Raw genomic sequence first — 25255 nt, 5'->3', positions numbered from 1 at the left:
GGCCGTTGGCTCTTGATGAAAGAATGGACTGTTCCAGCAGAGAGCCAACCTCTCTTCTCATTGCTTGAGTAGTACACAAGGCGAGATCCTGGGGTTTTTTTAGGTCCTTTTTTTTTTTTTTTTTTTTTAAATGGACAGTAAGTTTCCTTTGCAGTATGGAAATTACAAAGATAAATTTAGCCAAAGCAACTGTTGAACTGTTGGTCACTGTCGTGTTAAGGGACAACAAAGTAGAGCTCTGCTTCACTGATTTGTCTAAGTGAACTAATGAGCTAAGTTGGAGCAGCCCAAGGTTGCCCTGACCACAGCAGAGCTGGAATAGAACCTGAAAAGCTGTAACTAGGGCACTACTGAGATAAACATCAAATCAAAATAATTATTAATGTAGGATGTAAATTCTGTTCTTTTGTTAGAGTAACATTAACAAAACCAACAACAAAATTTCAGGGAAAAAAACCAAAACTGAGCACAGTTCAGCAAAATGTGAGAGAGATGATCTTCGCTCTTAAACAGCTGCTTTCAAGAGATTTGGTTTTCAGGTATTTTGATTTGGAAAGTGGGGAGCTAAGAAGGAAAGAAAGTTGGGGGGAGGGGGAAAAGCACAAATAGCATTTGAATTTCCTTTTTTTTCTTCCTCTTTTAGGTGCATACTTATGTCAACACTACTGGGGTACAAGAGGAAAGAAAAAATCGATCAAGTGTGCATGCGCCACTGGAATCAAAGCTTTCAAACACTGAAACAATTAAAGTGAAAGAAGATAAGATGTGTACTGATGACAGAGATGCTCAGGTTCTCCTGGAGCCCGAAGGAGTCAAGTTCGTTTTAGGACCAACACCTGTTCAAAGGCAGTTAATGGAAAGAGAGAAACTGGAGCAACTTGGGAGAGACCAAGTTAGCGGCAGCAGCACAAACAACACTGAATGGGACACTGGGTACGACAGTGATGAACGTAGAGAAACACCATCTGGTAATAAATTGGTGTATGAAAATATAAATAGGTTATCAATCCCTAGTGCCTCAGGGGTCAGGAGAGGTCGTTTGACATCAACCAGTACCTCAGACACCCAGAACATTAACAACTCTGCTCAGAGGAGAACTGCACTGTTGAACTATGAGAACTTGCCATCCTTGCCTCCTGTTTGGGAAGCCCGCAAGCTGAGTAGAGATGAAGATGACAGTTTAGGACCAAAGACCCCATCTCTGAATGGCTACCACAATAACCTAGATCCAATGCATAATTATGTCAATACAGAGAATGTAACAGTACCAGCAAGTGCTCATAAAGTAGAATTTACACGACGTCGGGACTGTACCCCAACAGTCTTTAACTTTGACATTAGGCGTCCAAGTTTAGAACACAGGCAGCTCAACTATATACAGGTTGACTTGGAAGGTGGTAGTGACTCCGACAACCCTCAGACTCCAAAAACCCCCACCACTCCACTTCCGCAAACTCCAACCAGGCGCACAGAGCTGTACGCTGTGATAGACATTGAAAGAACTGCTGCTATGTCAAGCTTGCAAAAAGCACTGCCCCGAGATGATGGTACTTCTAGGAAAACTAGACATAACAGTACTGACCTGCCTATGTGAGCCTGGGAAGCATTAAATCATTTGCACCTTTTGTGAAGTTTATAAAATTGAAGATGCAAATACTTTGCATTTCTTAACACTAACGCCTTTTATAGACTAATAGGACTTTTTCTGCATACTTCATGTACTTGTCTAACTAAAGGGAATTAATGTAGAGCAAGTATTCATTTAGGTAACACTCTTTCATTCTACAGTAGTAGTAATTACTGCATAGCAGCATCACCACCTTTCACAGTGCCTCTTTAAATTGATTAGAGTCTGAGTGACGTGCCAGTTTTGAATTTATAAATATTCTGGTCTGGTGCCTATACTTGTTAATGGCATTTATAACACTTTTTAAAGCCTCTTGATATGTGCATTATTAGCAGGTAAACCTAATCTTTCAAGATACCCATCTTACGTTCATTCCTTATTGAAGTGGGTCCTCTGGAATGAAATGTGTGTAATGCATTAATTCACTCAGTTTGATATACACGAGATATATTGGTTCATCTCAAGGGATATAAACACCACACCTTTGTTGTCTGTTGTTTTGTTTGTGTTTTTTTTTTTTAAGACCACATGGGCAAGAAGGCCTCTAATTCCCAATAGTTTTTTCTTAACTTGTGTGATATTTGAGAGGTCACATCAAAGTTCATTGATCAGAGCTATGAACACATCTAAACCCAGCCTTAAGCTCCTTCTGCTAGAAGAGAATTCTGAGTGGCGTATCGAGTTCCCTGTGAAATCTGACAGAATTTTAATCTCACTAGAGTTTGGGGTTTTTTTTTTTTGTTTGTTTGTAAAGGAATTCACAGGTTGGCTGTATGAATTAAGGCTCTCTTGTCATTTCTTAGTTCGGTGTGCCTTCCTTTCTTTGTATTTGTGTGTTTCTTTTTTACCTGTTCCATAACGTCTTGTTTTAAAAGTCAAAATTTTGTACATAGCTTTAATTATTGTTCAGGGTCATTTATGTGTTTGTCTTACTCTTTGCATTTGACAAAGAAAGACTCTTGAAGGTCAAATGGTTGTCTTTGTCCAGTGTTCTACTTTTTTATGCCTGACAGAAATATCCCAGCTCTCCAGCAGTGTGCATTATTGCACAACTGGAAGGGTTTATTATGCAGTTATTGTCTTCCTCTAAAGCATCAGACACAGGTTACACGGGAGGCAGGGTACTGGACTTAGTTCTTTCTAGAAAACTGTACATTCTAGCAGTGTGCATCCATAGTTGATCATATAATTTAGAAAGATTCATAGTAAATTATCTGAAGGTAGCATTATCTACAAGCATACTTCTTTTCCTTTTGCAGTTGGTGAACTTGGTTATAATGGCTGCTCAGTGTTACAGGTACATCCAGGTAGAATGTCGTTCGTTGAATATGCCAGACGCACCCTTAGCAGAAGTTTTGGGTTTGGGTTTTTTTGTTGTTTTTTTTTTTATACTCTGAATAATTTTAGAATTCTGGCAGTATTGCAGGTGCACCTTGGTACTAGCAGCAGAAGAGATTATTTTTGAGCCTGTGATTGCAAAGGAACTGACACTTGTGTGAACTGGTGTGATGCAAAATAACCCTTGAACTGTGAGTGAGGAAAAACATGCAAGAAAAGCCATTTGGAGATCTGAAAAAGAATTAAGGGTCTTCATGCAATATTTGAATTGAAGTTTTATATAAAACAAACTACAAATATTTTCAGTCTCTTAAATTGGAGTGTGTTCCTGTTCCTTTGTTAACTTTTTCTTTGGTCTTCTCTCAGTTTAGTAGTGGCAGCAGTGGTAGCACCTGAAATACACGCATCTTGCCACACCATTAGGGGATATCAGGCAACCTTTTCACTCTGACTTGCATTATTCTTTACAGACTGCATGGTACTAAAATACTAGATGCACAAAGGACATAATTTGCAGAAGTAAAAGATGGGAGTCATTGAGACCATTATGAGGAATTTAAATGAGATTTAAAAAAACCCTCATTAATGATTTCACAGTCAACCTATGCATACTCTTGTGATAGACCCGTTGACTTGTGGGGTGACCTTGGTACTCAAGAAGGGAATGACTACCTAGAGCTAGACATTTTACAGGTCTGCAGTGTTCGTGCTCCTTCACACCTTTGCCATTGCCTCACCTTATGCTATGGACCGGTCTTGGTCTGCACTGAAGAGAAATTGCCAGGTATTGCAAAATACTTACTGGGTTCATGATTCTGGTGTGATTCTTGTTCTTAGCTTATAGCTTACTTAAATTTGTGAGCTGAACTAATGCTTCAGCATGTGTTTTGAGGCAAACGTGTTTGATCTAGCTAGCTGCCTAGAAATATTTGGTCCTCATCTGTATAGTATGGGTGTTTCGGAAATACTAATTAACTGGACCCTTAAAACACACCTGTGAGGCAGGGAAGTAATATTCTTAATTGACAAATAGGGAAACAGAGGCTTCAGGTAGATCCTAAGTGACCTGCTGAAATTACAGCAACCAACCATATCCTTCCTTAGTTCTGGTGCACTGTTCTACGTGTTTATCATGAATAGTCTCAGATACAAGGGATGGTCTGAGGAATTTTTTTTATGTTGTTGCAAGTTTCACAGTACTCCACAGTGGGTGTTTTCTTAGCTCTGGTCCCCAGAATTGAGAACATACTGAAATTTCAACTTTCTGTAGCCTTAATTATATTAAGTCTGACATATTTTCCAGGACTACTTTTTACCCTCTTAGATTTTACAGGTGGGATAATGCTTTCTTGTTTTGTGTACGCTGCAAACATACCAGGTAGTCCCTGTTACCTGTGCTACTCATCTTCAGCATTCCTTATTTTCTGCCCCTTGAAGTAGGTGTAGTAGCAATGCACTTTACCCTTTGAGACTTGGTAAATATTTTTTCAATTCAGTCTCTTTTAAAGGCTGTGATGTTAGGTTTAGTGTCTGTAATCTAGGATTCAGTTTTCAGCTGAAATCCCTCCACAGTATTTAGGTCGTATTTATTTTGGGCCCACAGGTGTATAGACTGAGAAACTACAAATACATAACCATTTTCTTTAGTAAGTGAGACATGTAAAGTTTACATAAACTAGATCCTGCAAAAATGGCAGCATCTCCATCAGTTCTGCTTTTCATCCATAGCATGCAGTTGGCTGCTACCCTTCAAGCACATTTGACATGGGAGAGCCTTTAACTGTAGGTATTCCTTTAATGCAATGATTTGGGAAAAACAAACATTAGTGTATCTTTTAAACAAGGAAACCTGAGTTGATAAAAAAGATGAAACAGTGACCAAAAGTACATAATAAAGATTGTACTAGAAGTACAGTTAGTGAGAATTTAATCCATTGGTTATATCAGGAATATTTTTTTTTCTCAGACTGATGTCAAGAGGAGGACCAATTTTTTTAATTTTGTGGTGTTTCTTGCTGGCTCCATAAAACAATATTAAAAAGACCATTCTGAAAACTTTAACTCTCATTAGAACATTTTTTGTTTCCCCTGATAAGTATGTTTTGCATATGACAGGGGTTGAATGTAATGGTGTGCATAGAAGCACTATTCTGGCTCCTATTAAAGTCTACAGAACTCTTATAGAAATCTTAAGTGTTCAAATAAACATTTCATATCATAAACTGCTTAATTCCCCCCCATCCCCAGATGTTTGGATATTTGTGTGTGCCTTTACACCTCTGACTAGGTGCTTGGGTGTAAAAAGGACCACAGAAAGGTGTAAGCTGTACAAAGCCCAAACCAATGTCAAAACAGGGCTGCTCTTTTGCAGGTGACAGACCAGCAGTTGATTTTGCAGGTTTTTACAACACAGTGTATTGGCTCAAAATCTAGCTGTCCTTGTTTTTGTTTTATATTTAACCACTTCTCAATGAGACAGTCAGGAGAGAGCAGATTGTCTTTATTCACTGTCGGTGAAGTAAAAATGCAAGTTCTGATTAGTGTCAGTTACTACTTTGAGCATATAATGATGTATCTGATTTGGACCTCTATTTCTAAGCAGTATTCTCCTCTTTGTGTAAGGTGGGATCAATGGTGAAATTCCATTTCTGCACTGTACTAATTTATTTAATGGCTGCAAATAAGATGAAGCTGATTTAATAGGAACTAATAGTAGACTTAAATCTGAAATTCTCTTATTTCCCCTAAAGAAGTTTGGTCCTTGAGTTTGATAGATAGAATTAGGTATTTTTGGAATTTAATGATAAGATCTTTCCCATCTTTTCCTTGAGGTAGCAATTCAGGCATTTATATTTGACAGTATTTACTTAATATAAACATAAGTTCATTTATGATATCTTTATTTTAAATTCATATACACTCCAAAAAAAAAAAAAATCCAGAAGAAATTCCACCACAAAAAACTGCGTTAAAATGGAGTCAAGGTTGCTGATGTCCTTCTTACAGAGCATATATGAAAAAGACAGGAAGCCATGAGTTAAGGTTCTTTTGCAATCTTTAGGAATTACTTCCTCTTTTGGACAAGAAAAGTGAATAAGAAAAAAGAAAAAAACCCCAACAACTTAGCAGCTGTAACTCTGACCATGTGTACATTATTCCTTGTGGTACTGTGCTGTAAGGTATGTGACTAAGTCTGTTAGATGTCTTATGAGGATATTATCCTAACATGGTGTTTACTCCAGATTAACGCAGTATTTTGTTTGGAAATATGTAGGTGTACAGATAGAAATAGAATATGAGAGATAAAGTTACCTTTAAAGCTGATGAAACAAGTGTTGGACATTTCTATATTTTTATATATTACAAAGGGCATTTTGAAATTTTCTTGCAGTTTTAGTAATTATTTAGTGTGGTAATATACATATATTGTGACAACGTTTTCTGCTATATCCATTACTTTGGTGTAATTCTATTTTATGTAGCAAATATGTGTATATACAAAGGAGATTATGTAAAAAATACGATTAAGAAATAGGCTCGAGCCCTTCAGAACAGGGACCGTCTTCCTCTGTGTCTGCAAAGTACTTAATGCCTTGGGGTCCCAGCCACAGCTCACGTCTGAGACCCGTGGTGACCGAATTGCCAAGCGATGAGCATGGAGCAGCAGCTCCTCTGCTTTCCACAAGAAGCCTTAGTACAAAAGGTGCCATGAAGCTCACCTTGCCCCTCCCTGGTGCTGGGGCTGTGCTCTACACGGTCATTCCCAACGCCGCCTGCCAACAACCCAGAGAGCCCGTGTGTCCTCTGCTCCAGTCCTTCCCCTTGGCAGTAGGAAAGGAAGTCCGAGGTAGGAGCTTTGATGTCATCAGGGAATCTTCCTTGTTAGCAGGGTGATCCTTCCGGAGCTTGTGCGGGCCTCATGCAGTGTCCTTTGAAGCCAAACGAATGATTCGTGTTGACTTCAAGGGCCCCTGGATGTGCTCCTACAAGATCAAGTTCTGCTGATGTAACAGCTCTGTTACACCTGAGGACCTGGTTGGTCAAGTTCTTCAGGAATGGTCTAAAAATACTGTAAAAATATAAATATATTTAATTACATGTACTGAAAAAAAAATCCTATTTGTTGTGGTCAGAGTTGAGATTATTATGTGAATTTTGATTTCTTAGTCATACTTGCATATATATTGCTTTAACTATTATGTATGAAAGAGGAAGTGATTCTAAAGTGTGTGAAAGTTCAGGATTACACCTGTTTTTTAATGGTGATGTTATTTAGGAATGGATGTCAGCAAATTTAACTCCATATTAATGCAGTTTTTTTGCATTAGAATATGTGTGTATATCATACACCAACATTTTATATATAATATATTATATATTTGGTACTAACTTTGTATTTTCCCTGAAATTTTGCCAAATCTCGAACACAGATGTTCTCACTTGTAAGACTTTGGTACTTAATAACTGAATGTATAAGAAATGCTCTGGTATGAAAGGAAGGAGTGTTGTATGGTGTCCCACAATACAGACGTCTCAACCAGCAGGCACATTGCCTTTTCCACATCTTGCTTCATTGCAGCATTGCCTTTTGTCTCCTGAAAAACAGTCTGTGTTTTAACTCAACTGCAGACCTGCCATTACAGTACAGCTGAATACTGCGCTAGCATGAAAGCTGACTGGTAGTAGTAAGAATACAATAGTCACCAGTGTGCCACAAATGCATTTATTAAATGCAGAAATAGACATTTCTACAAAGGCCAAAATCTTATGTTGTATGTTCCTTTCTTGTCATTACATTGTATGATACTGTAAGATTATTGTATGTCCTAATTTGCATTATAAAATGTTTTTTCCTACTTAAAGGCATAAATATAGCAACTTTGTATAAAGGTAGCTTTCTAGATTTTTATTTCTTTTATATAAAAAAGTCTAAACAGTGGGAGTACCATTGCCAAATTGTTTATAAAATTTCAATTAATTTGCCCTGTTCAATGAATTTGTTTTTACAAGCATTCCATATTTCTTTTATGAAAAAAGTGATATTATACTATGCAGAGTGTATTTTTATGCCATTCCACATTAATCTCTTTTAAAAAAAATTATTTCACTTGTTTTAAGCTGTCATTATTGAGAAAGCTTACCAAATGTGCATTTTTAAAAAATGTATTATGTATTATGACAACATTTTTCCCCTTTAACAGTGCCAACTTCATTTGGAAAAAAAAAAATTGTAGCATGGCAATAAACTATTGATTTTACATTGAAAATCGTCTGTGGGTTACTTCAGTATTTCCCAGTGTTAGTGACACTGTATTGTATTTCATTAGTAAAACCTTTTTTTGCTTTTCTTTAAATCATTGCTTCAGGTACCTATCTATTTCCACCCCTACCGTCCCCCTTGTATTCCACTTATCATTACTCAGTAGTAAAAAAAACCGCAAACCTAGAACATGATGACCTGGAGTCTGTACATTTTTCTCCAAGCTTGTGTTTCATTTCTACTAGTGTTCTGTCACATCTTTCTCATGTAGGTAGACTTAGAAGTACCGCTGCTATTAACTACTGACTAGTGAATCACATGCCAGCAATTTGAATGTGCTCCCTTCTCAGTTATTAAATGACTAAGATTTCACAAAATCCAAATGGACTTTGTTAGCATAGTACTGATAAGTTCAGAAAGAAAGTAATAAGAAAATACAAGTTTGAAGTCCTGCACAGATGGCCTTTTTGCTTTCTTCTGGAGACTATAAAATAGGGTAGTGATTTATCAAAATTCAGTATTTCCTCTCTTCTCCCTCCCAAGTCACTGTTTTAAGGCATAATTTAAATAGTGATGTTACTAGCCAACAAATGAACAAACCAAGCCCCTAGAAATGTCAGGAGATGTTTGGTTTTCAGAATCTCTTAAGAAACAACATTAAGTGGTCCTTGGGCTATGTTGATTAGATAACTTAGATGTCTGAAAACTCAGTTCTTGGGAAGCTTTTCATATCCCTGGCCAACAGCTTTGCAGCTTTCCTAACCAGAATGGCTGCTTGGCAGTCTGTCACACTTCATGTTTCCATACTAACATGATGTAGTGTTCCGTAGAAACTTTGGTTCTTTGTACATTCATTTCAAATAGAAAGCTTTCCTCTCATGTTTGTGGAGATGCTTGAGTGCACCAGTTCTGACATGACAGTAGGTAAAATCTATGCAGTTAGAGAATTAATTGCTAGCAATAACTAAAACATCATGCAACTGATACAAGTGATTGCAATTAAAATATGCGTATGCCTCGTATTCTTGACGTAATGATGCTTTGTGCTGAAATAAAATTTTTAAGCCAGATCAAAGTAGGTGGCATTAAACAGCCAAGCGTTAAAGAGCCGACCTTCCAGCCATATGTGCCTAGTACTAGCATTTCCAGTCATTATATAATATAAACTGGCTTTGGTAAAATCCCAGTACATAACTCACAACAATATAGCTGTTGGTGTTCAGTTGGGAGCACCCGACAAGCTGGGTTTTGTGAAGAGTTTCTATTTTCCTTCCTTCCTCAAATTCCTATCTGCTCAGAGGCTTAAGTGACTGGTTTGACTGAAGTGAAGCCTCAAACTAGATACTGTGATTGGTGCCTGAACTACTGGTCCTGGAGAAACCAGGGAACAGTTTCTGCTTTATTATTCCTACATCATTAATAGCTCAGCTGTAAGCAGCAGGTCTCGATCTGAATTAAAACACTACCAGTGCTTCGCTCTGAGCTGTCTGAGGTGTCAAATGGTGTTTGGGACTCAAACACGCTCAAGAGATGAGGCGATTTACAAAGCATATGTGTTTATGAAAATACTTAAATAAGGCACTTCTTTTTTCCTTCCCTTATTCACAGTGTGACCTTAGAGACTGCTGTTGGCACAACGGAGGCGAGGGCACCGCGCTGCTGGAAGCGAGAACTAGTGCTGGGCTCCTCCTATTCAGGTGCCGCTACTTTTACACATTATAAATCATAGCTTAGCAATAGTCAAAAGCCCCTTAAAGCAAACTTACAAATTGTCTCTAGTAAGTTATTCTATGAGCATTTGATCTTCCAAAGGCTGTAACTTGCTTAATTGTCTGAGGCACTTTAAAATCACCCCCCCCAGCTCACACCACAGTAGCAGCAAATGTGAATTTATGCTCTAAGATAAAAATAGTTAATGTTGTTTCAGTTGGGTTATTAGCCCTAGCCAAAACTTAAGATACTTTTCTACGTAACTGAGGAAAACTGAAGATGCTAAAATTCAGTTAGTACTCTAGTTTTCAGAACAAGGTAAGGGGGACACACACACATATCTAACTCTGAAGAAAACAAAGCAAAAAGCCCAAAGAACTCAAGAAAAATACTTAAAAGGTACTGACATGCTTAAAACCAGAGAGAGATGTGAAAGTTGGCAGAGTTTTAGTCATGTTCTTTTTTGCTGTCTCCATTGGGATAGATACCTGTCCTTGGCCAGTTTGAGTCTAGAACAGACAGCTTTGCATGTATCCCAAGAGATTTGTGTCTGGCAGCAGGAAGAGGAATACCAGCTGGAATTAATCCTTGAGGGATGAGTCATACAAACCAATTCACTTTTTTTTTTTTAATATGACCAGGTAACTAACAGGCTTTTTGCGTGGAGGAAAAGCAGTGACAGAACGAAGCTTGGATGTGGTCTCACACGTCCGCAAAACTGTCAAGAGACGAGTTAACCAGACTTTTAATACTGAAAAGCGTTTTGAGTGGGATCGTGCTGGGGTTATCTCCTCTTCCCAGCTTTTCACTGGCGACGTGGATGATGCAATAGCAGGTATCGGGGACGGTCTGGCAAGCGCGCTGGAGGCCAGGAGCGGTAATTTTAAATGCTTTTGACCGGTTTGAGAACTGACCTCCAGGAATACGACGAAATCAACCCGGGGCAGCCGCCCTCTCCTTTGCTGAGGCGCAAACAACTCCGCACAGCGGGGCCGCCCGCCTCCCCCTGAGGGGACGGGCGGTGGCTCCCACAAGGCCGTGCGCGCCGCCGGAAGTCGGCGGCTCCTTGACGCCACTTCCGCCGAGGAGCTCGTGGAGGGGCCGCGGGGCCGCGCGCGCGGGTTCTCTGGCTGAGGAGGAGGAGGAGGAGGAGGAAGAGGCACCGGCATCATGGTGAGCGGCGGAGGGTGGGCACGGCAGGGCCGGGCGGCGGCGGCTCCCTTTCCCTCAGACAGGCCTGCGAGGGCCCGGCGGCCGCGCCCCTCCTCCCGCGCTTTGTCCCGCGGGGGTGGGGGGGAAGGAGGAGGAGGAGGAGGAGTGTTGGGCCTGGAAAGTTCTAGAACGCGGGTGAGGAGGGACCGCCATGGGCCGTGGTGCGGGACCGGCCCGGCCCGGCCTGCAGCGGCGGAGCAGGCCCCGGGCGGTTCCCGGTCCCGCGGTGGTGGGACCTCGCCCCGGCCCCCAGCGCGGCTGACGGGATGGAGGCGGGCGGGAGGCTCCCTCTCCTCTCCCTCTCCCTCTCCTCTCCCTCTCCCTCTCCTCTCCCTCTCCTCAGAGGGCTGACGCATCTGTACTTTTGGGATTTGATCCTAATTAGTTTAAGGCCTTGAGTTCTTTGCAGGTATTAGTCTCTGACGGCATGTGTTCGTTACCGGTACAATCAATTTACATGGAAATGCAAATAGAAAAAATTAGGGTTCAACACAAAATGTCAAAATATTACAGCCCCAGCGTGCTCAGTATTGGATTCTTTAGGTTCTGCTGGTTGTACCTGTCTTTGGGTTGTCCGGACCTGATGGTTAGCTGCACAGAACAGCAACACAAACGTTGCCCCAAAGCAAGGTACTGGTAAAGGCCTTTCAGGCTCATCGATCTTACCAGAGAATGTGGTGTGCAGCCCCTTGGAGTACGTTGCAGTCTGTCTTGTAATCCCTTTGTGTGATGAAGAGATTGCAAGACAGATTTTTAAGAAAGAGTCAAGGTGAATTTGTCCCGAATATACTTTTTATCGAAACCAAATGGGGTCTAGAAAGAAATAATTTTAATAATAAAAACATTGTTTAGGTTGTTAGCATCAGGTGTTTATTTTTAAAATGCATTGTTTTATTAAAGCTAAGGGAATACGCTTACGTTAACTCTGTTTTAGGCATCCATTTCCCTTGCTCCTGTGAACATTTTCAAGGCAGGTGCAGATGAAGAAAAGGCCGAAACAGCTCGGTTGGTAAGTTTAATTCTCTAAGAAACTGATAATACTTGGGGTAATTGAACTTAGTCTTTTCTACTGTTAAATGTACTTCCAGTTTATGGTGATGTGGAACTTCATCTGTCTCATTGGGTTTTTTTCTTGCACGTCTGTGAACAGAAGGTAGGAGGAGTGTTGTTTATACTAACAATTAGAGAAGCTCCTCATAAGTGTTCAAAAACTAAGTACCTAAGCTCAGAAGACTTACATTCATTGGAGGGCATTTCTTTTGGCTGCGAGACAGGCTTTTATGGTTTCTGTGAGAATTAAGTATATTTGATCTTGTTATCAAAACGTAGCAGTTAAGAAACTTGGACCCAGACCGCTGAAAGGAGCGTGGCTGCAGAAGGGTTGTGTTAAGATGTCCTTTTGGAAGTTATGGGCTAGCATCTACTTCTTGTATTAAAGTAGAAATAAATCCTTTTCTAAGGTATCTTTGCTTTCATTCCAGTCATCCTTTGTTGGTGCCATTGCTATCGGTGACCTGGTCAAGAGCACTCTGGGGCCCAAAGGCATGGTAAGGCAGCTGCAAGTTCTCAGCGGTCATACCTGATAATTTAGTTTTAATAGTTATGGTATGTTTTCAAGCAGTATTCTGCATCTCATATCTTGTAGGACAAGATTCTTTTAAGTACTGGAAGAGATAGCACGGTAACAGTTACCAACGATGGTGCAACCATCCTCAAAGCTATTGGAGTTGACAACCCAGCTGCCAAGGTCTTGGTTGGTGAGTTTTAACAGCTTGTAATTGGAGTACTTGGCATTTCTTCAGCTGTAACTTTATTATGTAGCTTTTTTGTTCTTAGAAAAGTAATCTTCAAATAATGTGAAAAATTGAAAGGAGGGGGAGCAGAATTCCTGAAGTAAGGAGGCCAAGGTGTTGCAGGAGTTATGGAACTCTGCCAAAGTAAAATTGAGGTATATGCTGCTCTTGCAAAACTGTTCTGATGTCTCCTCGTTTTCCCTCAACCCTGGTTTGTCCCAGGAGTCAAAAGGGACAAAAAAGACAGCTATGTGCCCTTCTTCTTTCACTGGGAAAATTCGGAACAGAAATCTGCTGGGGTAGAGAGGTTCTCTCTGGTTCTCCCTGATTTATATCTCTTTTTATCACTTAGTCAACATTGTACTCTGGACAGAGTTTACTTTTGCGATCAACTGTCTTAGTGTGGAAATGGCCCGGTTCTAGTGACAAGCAGGACCCTGAACAATTTGGTGTCAAGTTTCTTGATGATTTCATGTTTGCTGGATCCTTGTTTATCAACAGTTTATGGGGCGTACTTCATTATTATATTTTGTGATCCTGTGTGTATAGGTTAGAGTTTCTATCTGGCCCTATTTCCTGTTGATGGCCATCTTCAGGAATGAGGAGAGAGAGGAGTAGCTCTTGACCATCTCCAGACTGGAACTGGTGTCTAGGTTGCAAATGAAGAGCAGGAATTTGAAGGATGCTGAATTTGATTTGCATCTCGGGTTTTTCTGTGGCTTAAAGAGTGATCTCTTTAAAGTATTGAGGAGTAAGATTCTTTTTTTCTTCTCCAAACTAATGTGAGAGAAGAATACTTTTATGTAAAGCTGGTATCGGTGAGCATGGTATTTTGAATCAAAACATTAATGCAGTGGCTTCTTTTTTTAGATATGTCAAAGGTTCAAGATGATGAAGTTGGTGATGGAACTACGTCTGTCACAGTGTTGGCCGCTGAATTACTGAGGGTGACGTATTACAGATTTTCAGATGTGTTTTTATTTGGCAATGTACTCCTGTGATATCAATAGGGGATGTGTTCTTTGATGTTTATGAAGAGGGCTCCCAAAATATAGGGATACCTAGCTCCCTTGCTGTTGAAATTGATAGGGCAAAACCCACAAACCCTTAGAATACTGTGTCATTGTCCTGGTTTCGGCTGGGATAGAGTCAATTTTCTTTCTAGTAGCTTGTACAGTGTTATGTTTTGGGTTCAGTAGGAGAAGAATGTTGATAACACACTGATGTTTTCAGATGTTGCTCAGTCGTGTTTATACCAAGTCAAGGGTTTTTCAGCTTCTCATGCCCAGCCAGCAAGACGGCTGGAGGGGCACAAGGAGTTGGGAGGGGACACAGCCAGGACAGCTGACCCCAACTGGCCACAGGGGTATTCCATACCATGTGACGTCATGTCCAGTATATAAACTGGGAGAGGGTTGGCCTAGGGGGGGATCGCTGCTTGGGGACTAACTGGGCATCGGTTGGCAAGTGGTGAGCAATTGCATTGTGCATCACTTGTTTTGTATATTCCAATCCTTGTATTATTATTGTCATTTTATTATTGTTATTATTATCATTATTAGTTTCTTCCTTTCTCTTCTATTACATTCTTCTTATCTCAACCCATGAGTTTTACCTTTTTCCTTCCAATTGTCTCCCCCATCCCACTGGGGCAGGGGAAAGTGAGTGAGCAGCTGCATGGTGCTTAGTTGCTGGCTGGGTTTAAACCACGACAGGCATCAATTTTTCTTTTTTATTTTTTTTTTTTTTTAAATTTTAAGTTATATTCCTTATTTTATTATTTATAAGTTCACAAGTATTTTAATTTGGTACATTTTAGAAAATTATTTTCTCTGACTTCATTTTGCAAGTGAATTGGAGAAGTATCACTCTGTCATAGGTCAATTCCTGGATGTTGCACTGGGAAGCATGTAGCACTGCTTAGTTGTGAGGTTCAGTCCTCTGAAATCCTTTTCATAACATTAATGAGAAAAAAACCCAAGGCATGTTAAATTCTCTTCTTGTGTGCACAAGACCTGAATTCATACTGTTCATTTAAACTCTGTATACAGAGTTTACACTGCCAAACTCTAAATCTGAAATTACTATAAAAGAGACTTCAGAAGTGAGGAACTCTTCTTAGCAAAGCTGTGCCAGTAAATCTAATCATCTCAGGTCCAGGAACTGTGATCAAGAGCATCTGAGAAATGATCCATCAGCTTGCCAAGTTCCTTGCAAAAAGGGAGTTTGGAGATTTTTTTGTTCCAACTACACTTTTAAGTTGCAGCTATAAGTGAACAGAAACAGGAAGTGAAAGATTGCTATTTTGAACTATATGTCTGGTTGCTATTCCTGTTAGAGTTAGGTTGTTGGTTTTTTTTAATTAATCAAAATTTCCTGACAATATTCCAAGGGCAAATCATATTTGCCTAGATTGGAAGAAAAAGCTGCCAGTAGGATGACTTTCATTTCATTGTCAGAGCTTTCTAGCTTTTACTGCCATTCAGAATTTTCTGATTACTTGGAAGTGTCTTTCCTAGTTAGTGTAAAAGTACCTTGGGGAAAAAACTAATCATTAATTTCATTTAAATAGGAGGCAGAGTTACTGATTTCAAAGAAGATTCATCCTCAGACCATCATTGCAGGCTGGAGAGCAGCCACAAAAGCTTCAAGAGAGGCACTTTTGAAAGCGGCTGTGGATCATGGGTTAGTAATGTACATGTGCTGTAACTCATTATAAGCCAGTCAAGTTTAAAACATCAGTGAGAATTATACATGACTGGGAAATTCTTCGCTCTCTTTTAAGTAGTGTAAAGGCTGAATTTATGATTTTTAACAGTTGAGAAAAAAAAGACTGCATTTTCTTTAGATGAACTGCAGAAGCTTTATGAAATTATTTAAAATTACTTATGGTGTGCATAAACAAAATATGAGCAATAAGTTGCTCCCTAGAACAAAAATCTGAGCTATTATTTCAGATTTCATACTCTGATTTTAAATGTGACTATTTTCTTTACCTGACGCTTTGAGAGCACAGGCTTTCTAAAGCTGAATGCAAAGGTTCTCCTAATTGAGCTTGTATTTCAAATAGAAGGTTGTATTCTGGGATGCTGGAGGGATTTTGTGTAGTTAGCATTCCTCAAAATGGAACATGGTACACACAGATAAAGGCTAGAAGAAGCGGGGAGAGACTCACAGTGGTAGGTTAATGATAGTTAAGGATTTCAGACCTTCCATTTTAACTGTACTGACTTTATTTTAGTGATGATGAAGTGAAGTTCCGTGAAGACTTGATGAACATTGCGGGAACGACTCTTTCATCAAAATTACTTACTCATCATAAAGATCACTTTGTCAAACTGGCTGTAGAAGCTGTTCTTAGGTTGAAAGGCTCTGGCAATTTGGAGGCTATCCATGTCATTAAGAAACTGGGTGGAAGTTTGGCTGATTCCTACTTGGATGAAGGTAAGTCTTTGTACATTGGCTGTAAGTGCGCTTGGGAAACAAAACTGTTAAAAGTTACACATCTCTGTACAAATTGGTCCTAGGAAACATTGCTATGTTATTATTAAATTGAATAATAAATAGGAGTTTTTGTAATAATGGAAATGGATTGTTCTCCTTTTTTAATATGAAGTCTTACAAGACCTTTCTGTTACTACAGGCTTTTTACTCGACAAGAAGATTGGTGTAAATCAGCCAAAAAGAATTGAAAATGCAAAGATTCTTATTGCAAATACTGGTATGGATACAGACAAGATTAAGGTATGTGACAGAACTACTGTTGTGAAACGATATTTTTGTAAATGGAATTCCTTTTTAGACTGAGCTCTTCATTTTCTTTGATTTAGATATTTGGCTCTCGGGTTAGAGTGGACTCTACAGCAAAAGTAGCAGAAATAGAACAGGCAGAAAAAGAAAAAATGAAGGAGAAGGTAGAGCGTATTCTTAAGCATGGAATAAACTGCTTTATTAACAGGTATGTATTTTCTGGGAAAAAGGGGTAGAGTTTATAGTGCAGTTAGAAAATAGCAAGATTTGAATATTGTGAGTGTGAAGGACATAATTTAGGCTTGTATCTGTAAAGTTAGATGATCCTTCTTAATGCTTGATTTATTCACTTCAGCGCGGCCGATGTTTTTTTCTGTGCTTCCCCTTGTGCACCATGCCCCCCTCCCCACCCCGTTTTGGTTTTTTATTTTAAAGAGGAAGAAGTGATGTTACTTAATCAGGAATCCATGTTTCAGTCCAGTTGAAGCAATGTCACTGTGCTTTTATACTAACAGATTTATTTAGTTATGAATACCAGCAGCATTGTCCATATCCATATTCCTGCTTTTGGGAGGAAATAAGTGCTGAAAGAGTCTGTGCTGCTTAATGCATTTAGTTCAGATTGAACCAGCTATGCTTTTTCCTGCATTAAAAAGCTGATGCTGGAGTACTGCTCCAAATTCAAGAGTGTTTGAAAGACCTCTGTGCTCCCTGTCCTGAACCTTTTAATACACATCTCTGAAAGTATGAGAGAATACCATTTTCATTTAAGAGATGTCACAATCTAAGTTACTTATTTTTGTTAGCATGTGCTTCTCTCTTGAATTGTCACAGGGCAAAAAAAGCATTCAGTTTTTTAATGATGAAAAATGCTTCTGCCTTTCAGTAATTCTCATTTGAGTGAAACCGCCATACGTACGAGCAGCTTGACGCCTGGTGGTTCAGCGCATCATGTAGCCTACCGGAAAGCTGATTAGCTAGTACTACACCAAAGGATAGGAGTTGTAAGAGTAGCACTGTTTTCCGCAGTAGCAAAGATTTACTCTTTCAGGACATAGTCCATCTTAGAACTCGCCTTCAAAATTTGGGTTAAACGTCTGTAAGGACCGCTGACAGACTAATGAATCTCATAGTCCCTCCATCTATGTCATGTTTCACATAAGTTATGTTCTAGTGTAGGCAGAATGAGTACTTTGTCCAGTGGACGTGGTACAAATAGAGTCAGGAGTCCTGTTGGCAAATAGATGGAAGAATCCTTTGAAGTGCGCAAAAAAAAAAATCCTTAACTCCATCACTGCTATCCAGTGTGCTTGTAACACAGGTAGTTGCCCTAAGGAAGCTCAGGTAGCAGTCAGTCACGGTAGCCAGGCTAGTGGTATTCCAGTTAGGTTGACTCTTGACTTTCAGACTTGTTGCCTGATAAAATTGACTTCTGCTTATAGGCATACTGTAGATCTGCTTCACGTCTGATACTGTAAGTGTTGGCCAGTTAAATACCACTGAGGAGATGCTTGACAGGAGTCAAGGTTATATGGATCCAGAGTAGGAAGAATCTCCTCTGCGCATACCCAGCAGTGCCAATTGTCTTTTTTGAAGGTAGATTAGAAACATCTTTTTTGACAGAGATGGCATCTCCCAGCTCCTGCTGAATCTCTATAACACTCAGTCTCTAGTTTGGAAGGGAAAATTAGTTTGGCGTAGCACTCCTGAATGACCATTCACTGACCGTTTAGCTTTAGATGACCACTTCATTCTAGAGAGTGGCTTACATATTAACAAGGGAGCACGTACACTCATCTCTGTGGTCTGCTATTTGTATACGTTACGAGACTGGCCATTGATTGTTCCCATAAAGTTGTCTGCTGTTTGGATTTTGTATTGGTGAAGGAATTAGAGATGTTATTTCACATGTGGTTTTAGTGCACTCTGCTGGACTAGGCAGTTAAGTGCCCAGCAGGTGCTTAGAATCAAAGGACTTAGAATTTAAAGCATATGAGTCCTTGTGCGTTGATAGTGTGCCTTCAGGGGAAGGGTATTGCAAAGAGCTATTGTAGTTTGAGTTTTTTATGTTTTTTTCAGCTTTGTATGTTTCCCTGTCACTGCATTTGCTTCTGTGTGGTGTAACATTCTGTGTGTGGCAGGGGCCTCACATATTGACTGCTTTTGTAGCTTTCAGAAATCTTGTTGCATATCCATGCTACTGAGAATTAGGTGTCCTTTGTTACTCTGGTATTTTAAAAGGTTTGTTCTGTGTGTAATGGGAAGATGTGCCTGTGTTTTAATTGCAGACAGTTGATCTACAACTACCCTGAACAGCTCTTTGGAGCTGCTGGCGTCATGGCTATTGAACATGCTGACTTTGCTGGTGTAGAACGTCTGGCTCTTGTTACAGGTATGTAGAGTACCTTGTTATATGAAACTTGGAGAGTCGCATTATTTGATCTTCAGTAAATGTTAATGCTTGATCACCTAGTTTGTACTTTTTACTATTAAGCAGATCTGCGAATGTGAAAAGTACTCCAAATAAACTTTATTTTACAGTACTTAAATACAAAAGTATATGGAGGACCTTATGAAATTGGCCATAAGAAACTTTGAAATTACTTTGTTGATTTATCAACTGCTATATAACTGTCAGTATTTTTTCAGAAGCAGGTAACTCAGTTTCTATCTTCATTGTCTTATACTTTGCATGTAAAATGTCTGTTCTGATTCTGAATCCTCCCTGCATAATGATTTAAACATACTTTATTTTCTCTAGCAGCTGTGAATAAAGGATCATAATATTAACTGTGGAATATAATTTAGCCAGTTAGTGCCAGTTAGTAATTTTCTTTCATGTTTCAGAAATATTTTCAGTTAAGTCCCTGCTTGATAAACTTTTGAAGTGTTTGTTTTCTAGGGAAAGGATGAAACTTAGCAATAGGAAGAATAAGATGATGAATCCACAAGTTAGTTAATACCATCTTGTTATAAATGGCTGTTGTTTGATTGTAATAATAGAGAAGACTTAGAGAGTCATCCTTTGTTAAAAATGTGGGCCTGAGTCATCGACTTGAGGTGGATCTCAGATGACATGAACAACCTGGATATTTTCAGTAGTGGTCAGTGTAAATGTGACTCTAGTAACTAAGGAAAATGAAACATCTGGAATGCCACAGATGATTCTCATTGCTGAAGTTAGAGATAGTTAACTGGAACATCATAAAAAGTTAATTGTGAAATTGATCAGGAGAATGGAGAATTTGCTTTGAGGGAGAGAGGAAAAGATACTGATGTGTTTAGCTTTGTAAAACCGCAGTAGCAATTGTGTACAACTGTCTGTAGGCACATTGACACGGGTAAATGCTTGATTGAGAGCAATACTGCTTATGTTCTGGAACAAATTCAAAGCAAATTTTGTAGGCAGAGCAAGTGAACCATATCAGACCACACTGGATCAAATAGTATAGCTGAAAAAAATAGACAAGCTTTTAGTAAGCACAAACTCTTTACTACAAATCTTGTCTTTTCTTGTACCCCTACAACTACAGTAGTGCTGCAAGCTAATGTGGAATAATCGAGCATACACTGGGAGTGAAGATATGTAAATGGTTTTCTAATGGGAATATCAAATTACTAGAACAATATTCCATTCAGAGACATTTTGGTCTTTGTAGTATCTGTTTTGTTTACAGTATGGGAGTTTACAATAAATGCACAATAGTGCCACTGTGACATGGCATGAGACTTGCGATTCAGGAGAGTGGTGGCCAGTGGTTCTCAGCCATCATCGGGCAGGCAAAATGAATACTGGCACAAGCTCAACTTTAAAAACATAGCAAACTTGATATAGTACTTTACAAATACTTCATCAGTAAATACTATTGAAATTTTAAACAGATTGACGTTTTAGTTTTGGCAAATATCGACATTTAGTCTCTTACCCAGACAGAGCTCAAAAGCGTTACAGCTATTGTAGTTCTTGTGATATGAAACAAAATATTAGTGTTTTAAGGACTTGTCAACATCAGTGGAAGGTTTCTGGTGCCATATGCTGACAGTGGAAAAATTTGGCTTATCAGTATTGTTAATTTAAATTCATTTTTGGGCAATCGTGAAAATTTTTTTTTTTAAATTTTTTTCTCCCCCTTTGGTTAGACCTTGCCTGAATGGATGCTTTCATTGTGAGCTCTTTGACTTTTGTGTGATCTTACATTTACAGGTGGTGAAATTGCATCAACTTTTGATCACCCTGAGCTAGTAAAACTAGGAAGCTGCAAGCTTATTGAAGAGGTCATGATTGGAGAAGATAAACTTATTCATTTCTCTGGAGTGGCAATGGGTAAGTGTTTTACCACTAATGGCATGTTGTAACATTTGTGTTAATCCCCTGCTAATGCTTTTGAGTTACCAGGATGGCGTAGGAATTTTGTAACAATTCATGTAACGATTTTTATTAAAGCCTTGCTCTTCAGTAAAAATCCTGCAAAGATGTACATTCATGGTTGAAGTCACGTGTGTTTAATGTTAAGTAAATGAACATAAACATTTGTAAGGGTAGGAACCAAAATTTCTCCTTTGGGAGGTTAAATTGACAAGAATAGTAGCAACATGTCATACTTAAAGAACTTGAGTGCTTGTTCTAGTAAATGCCAATACTGTAAATTTCTGAGGGGTAGTTTTGAGATAACATTCTTTTTTTATAAAATTAAATAAGGTGGTGTGGAACAGCTCACTAATAAAAGCAATAGTATAGTGTACATCATTTCATTCTACCTGTGAAATGTCATCATGCTTTCTTCCTGTCACCCCCCCCAACTGATCTATGTAAAACTTGACTGCAGTGATAGCAAAACCATTACAAATACTTTGTTATAGCCTCTTTTTTTGTCTTTGGTTTGTTTTTTTAATCTGTTCATATTTGCACTTTTTAGGTGAAGCTTGCACCATAGTTTTGCGTGGAGCAACACAGCAGATTCTAGATGAAGCGGAGAGGTCTTTGCATGATGCTCTTTGTGTTCTTGCCCAGACCGTGAAGGACACTAGAACTGTGTATGGTGGAGGTGAATATTAGATTCTTTGTACTTTGTACGCGATACACATTTTGTATTACTGTTCAAGTCAGATATAAAACATCTGTGTGTCTCCAACGAATAGGTTGTTCAGAGATGCTGATGGCTAACGCTGTTGCAGAACTTGCCATCAGAACACCTGGCAAAGAGTCTGTTGCAATGGAGTCCTTTGCTAAGGCTTTACGAATGGTAAGTTTGTTTAATCAGATTGCTGGATTAATAGACATGATGTTTCACTAAGTTTACTAGCTTCTGGCATCAGATAGTTGCTTTTCTGTCAAAGGTTTGGTTTTCTAAAAGTAAAAAAGTAAAATTTAGCAACACATCTTGGATGAAGAAAGGGGAAGAAGTTACTGTTTTCTCTCTTAGGAAAAAAGTAGTGGTGTTTTTAATAATTCTGCATGTTACAGAATTCTGATGTTCATATGCTAGCCCTCTTCTAACTGGTTCTTGCTCCTGTTACCTGCAAGGTTAAAAGTGCAGCAGAAATAGCCCATAAAAATCTTGCCTTATTCAGCTGACAACTGATTTAGAAGAGAGCAACTATTCTGTTCTATTGATACTCTAGTGCTATTTGATTGTATTTGTGCTCTAGTACTGTCTAGAATTTTCTAGACTTGCATTGGAGATTGCAACTTAGTATCACAAGAAACATTTATAGAGTAGTATTGTGGTAACAGACTGTCAATTTGAGAAGAATTGCCTTTCTGTAATTTAAATTAGGGAAAACCTTTCTTAGGAAATGAAAGACCATAGTAAAACATTTCTCCCAAGAAAATTAAATTAAAGAGCATGGTAAGACTTGGCATTACCTCTTCAGTCAGCACAAGCAGTTTGCACTGCTGTCACTTAAATAGTGAACAGAATGATCTGGTGGTTAATGCTTACCAGCAAGCTTATGTTCTTAAAATGAAACTGTTTCTCCAGTTGTAGTCTGAAATGCTAAGAAAGAGACAGATTTCTTTCTGCCTGTGTAAAATGAACCAACAAATCAGCTAACACACTTCTGTCCTCTCAGCTACTCTCTTAGAACAGAGTCTTAAACAAAATCCTTAGAAAGGTAGTTAGATTTTTTCTTTTTCCGATGTGTTTGAAACTTCCTCTTCTTGAAACTGAATAGTAAACTAGTAATACCGAAGTATGTTCCATGTTTACTAGGGATCAATCCCTGCATTAATTAAAGACAACCTGTGTTTATCCCCTTAGATCCCAACAATAATAGCTGATAATGCTGGCTATGACAGTGCAGATTTGGTTGCTCAGCTGAGAGCTGCTCACAGTGAAGGGAAGACTACTTACGGACTTGGTAAGGGGCTTAATATTACTTCTGTTGTTGGATTGCTGTTTGGGAGGGTGATTAGGCTTATTAAACTTGGTCACATCTGTTTGTCACTGGTAGCTGGAAGAACTGAGTACGCTGATTTCTGTTTGCTTTGCATGTAACACTGTATGCCTACGTTCTATTTCCTTTATCATTCTACCAGGATTTTCACAACAGAGTGAAAAGCTTTGTTTTTGAAGGGGATGGTTTCCACCTGTAAAAAACACTTCCCTTACTTACAATGAGTCTAGTTATATGAAGCTTAGAAAGAAAGGCATTGATTTAAAAACAAACAAACAAAAACCCAATACAACCAAACACCGCCCCCCCCCCCCAAAAAAAAAACCAACCCAACCCTTAAAAAAAGTTGTGGAGAAGAAATCTGAAGTTGATATACCTAAGGAAATAGTGCTGAGAGTCCTGTTGGGATCTTGTCTCCTCTTCCCAGTGTATAAAGTTTTCATCATTAATTTTTTGTATGTAATTGCAACATGTTAGGCTTAAATCGGGAGCCTTGAAGTGAAAGACTTTATTTAATACTTCCTTTACTATCAATATGGTTCATTTGAGCAGCTAAGTTACCATACTGCCAGCTTCTTGTAATTTCTTTAAACCACCACCCCCTCGCCCCCCAATTTAAAAAAAACCAAACAACCTCTTAATGTGTCTCTTCTTCCAGATATGAAAGAGGGTATCATTGGAGACATGGCAGTTTTGGGAGTAACAGAAAGTTTCCAAGTCAAGAGACAAGTTTTGCTGAGTGCAGCTGAAGCAGCAGAAATGATTCTTCGTGTAGATGACATCATTAAAGCAGCACCAAGGTATGATCTGAGTATCTATGTGGTCAGTTACAGTAGTACAAAGTAACCTCCTTCTGTGGAAGAGTAACTGCAGAAAAATCTTGTTCTAAAAATATTTATTTGAAATGAAGACTGACATATGACATGCTAATGTTCATGTTACGTGATTTTTTTGCATTAGCAGTATGAACAGGCCTTTAGAGCTGTCAGTGTGCTTAAATTAGTGCGTCTGAGCAAAGCCGAGTTAATCTTAGGTCACCAGCTACTCATGTGCCATATCTAGTACTAAAGCATCTGCAGAAGTGGCTGACCAAAATGTAGGGGATCATGCTGCTTTTTTTTTTTTTCTTTTGGCAAGAATTGTAGTGAAATGCCCAGCTGCTTCTGAAGTAGAATCTACAGTTAAAAGAAAAACATGTTTGTTTAAAAAGTTTGAGAAGAAATGCCACTTGTAGGCAGGTTATTTCATGCGTGCCTGCTACCAGGTAGTTTGCACTGTTTTGTGAATCACAGGGGTTTTTTAACTGTGGTCAGCGGTTGTGTATTAGCTTTGGGATGATACTGCTTTTTGTGCTGTGAGATAAAGCTAGCACTGAACACAAAATACCAGCTAAAAATTAAAAATAAGGGCAGGTGGGGAGACTGGTGGACATCAGCATGGGGGGAAATTTTCTCATTTTTCTTTTTCTTCCCAGAAAACGCGTACCAGACCATCGCCCATGTTAAATTTTCTTCAGTACCTGAGGATGTGTGGACCAGATCTCGCCTAGTAATTTTCTTCAATGATCTAGTTCTTGTGAGGTTATGGAACAGAAGCTTGACACGAGCAGATCTCCATCAGTGGCATGAAATAACTGTCTTCAGTTGGTTTTAACTTATTTCAGTTTATATGTGTTGTGGGGAAGAATTCACTTTCAAGTAAAACGGGTTTTATACAACCCTATTCCTTCTGTTCCTCTCCAGGTTCCACTTAAAATACACAGAAATAAAAAAAAAAAAAGTTCACATTCATCAGAGTTGTATTTGTTTTTGTGTAGAACCAGTTTCATTAGAAAAGCTGCGGTGCACATCCTCAGTCCTCAGATGCTTCCAGCCGTGCCCCGGCAGTCAGCGTGAAGGATGACCTTTCAAGCCTTTGTAGCTTGCTCGTTCAGATTGACATGGTGTGTTTAGTGTGAGTGGTTTATTCCAGTCCTGGCTGTATAGGTTTTGAGTTGGGATCCTAGAAATAGGCTCTGAAGTTACATGTTAGCCTTTCCTAGTGATACAGGAGGATTACTAATTTTTTTCTGATGATGAAAGGAAAAGAAAAAGCTGAAGAGGAACCTTAGTCAGTGCCTAGAACTACCACTGAAGGGACTTTATACAGCTTTTTACACCACAAATTTTA

The 25255-nt window shown here is 39.0% G+C and overlaps 2 protein-coding genes across 4 annotated transcripts in view; both read left to right on the top strand.

Annotated features, from left to right (window-relative positions):
• The window catches only part of FRS2 (fibroblast growth factor receptor substrate 2), a 59130-nt gene extending 50898 nt beyond the window's left edge, over positions 1-8232 (top strand). For all 3 annotated transcript variants that reach the window (XM_069773662.1, XM_069773663.1, XM_069773664.1), the window contains one exon: positions 644-8232. In XM_069773662.1, the coding sequence (XP_069629763.1) occupies positions 644-1594 (951 nt within the window). In that variant the 3' untranslated portion in view covers positions 1595-8232. The remainder of the gene's footprint in view (positions 1-643) is intronic.
• A 2723-nt stretch (positions 8233-10955) lies between these two features.
• Positions 10956-24876, top strand: CCT2 (chaperonin containing TCP1 subunit 2). The gene is made up of 16 exons (XM_069773645.1): positions 10956-11108; positions 12082-12156; positions 12629-12694; positions 12793-12904; positions 13811-13887; positions 15513-15625; positions 16182-16384; positions 16584-16684; positions 16771-16898; positions 18979-19082; positions 20895-21014; positions 21607-21735; positions 21830-21933; positions 22951-23050; positions 23745-23886; positions 24561-24876. The coding sequence occupies exons 1-16, from the start codon at positions 11106-11108 to the stop codon at positions 24589-24591; spliced, it is 1608 nt and encodes a 535-aa protein (XP_069629746.1). The 5' UTR covers positions 10956-11105; the 3' UTR covers positions 24592-24876.
• The last annotated feature ends 379 nt before the right edge of the window (positions 24877-25255 follow it).

The sequence above is a fragment of the Haliaeetus albicilla genome, chromosome 28 (assembly GCF_947461875.1).
Source record: "Haliaeetus albicilla chromosome 28, bHalAlb1.1, whole genome shotgun sequence".
NCBI lineage: Eukaryota > Metazoa > Chordata > Aves > Accipitriformes > Accipitridae > Haliaeetus > Haliaeetus albicilla.
Note: the sequence above shows the minus strand (reverse complement) of the source record. Positions and strands in the feature narration are given on the sequence as shown.

Bases quoted from the DNA above. Each gene is read 5' to 3' on its own strand.
- CCT2 (XM_069773645.1), top strand. The intron at 12,157-12,628 runs GTAAGTTTAATT...CTTTCATTCCAG, and splicing joins AGGCCGAAACAGCTCGGTTG to TCATCCTTTGTTGGTGCCAT. The intron at 15,626-16,181 runs GTTAGTAATGTA...ACTTTATTTTAG, and splicing joins AAAGCGGCTGTGGATCATGG to TGATGATGAAGTGAAGTTCC.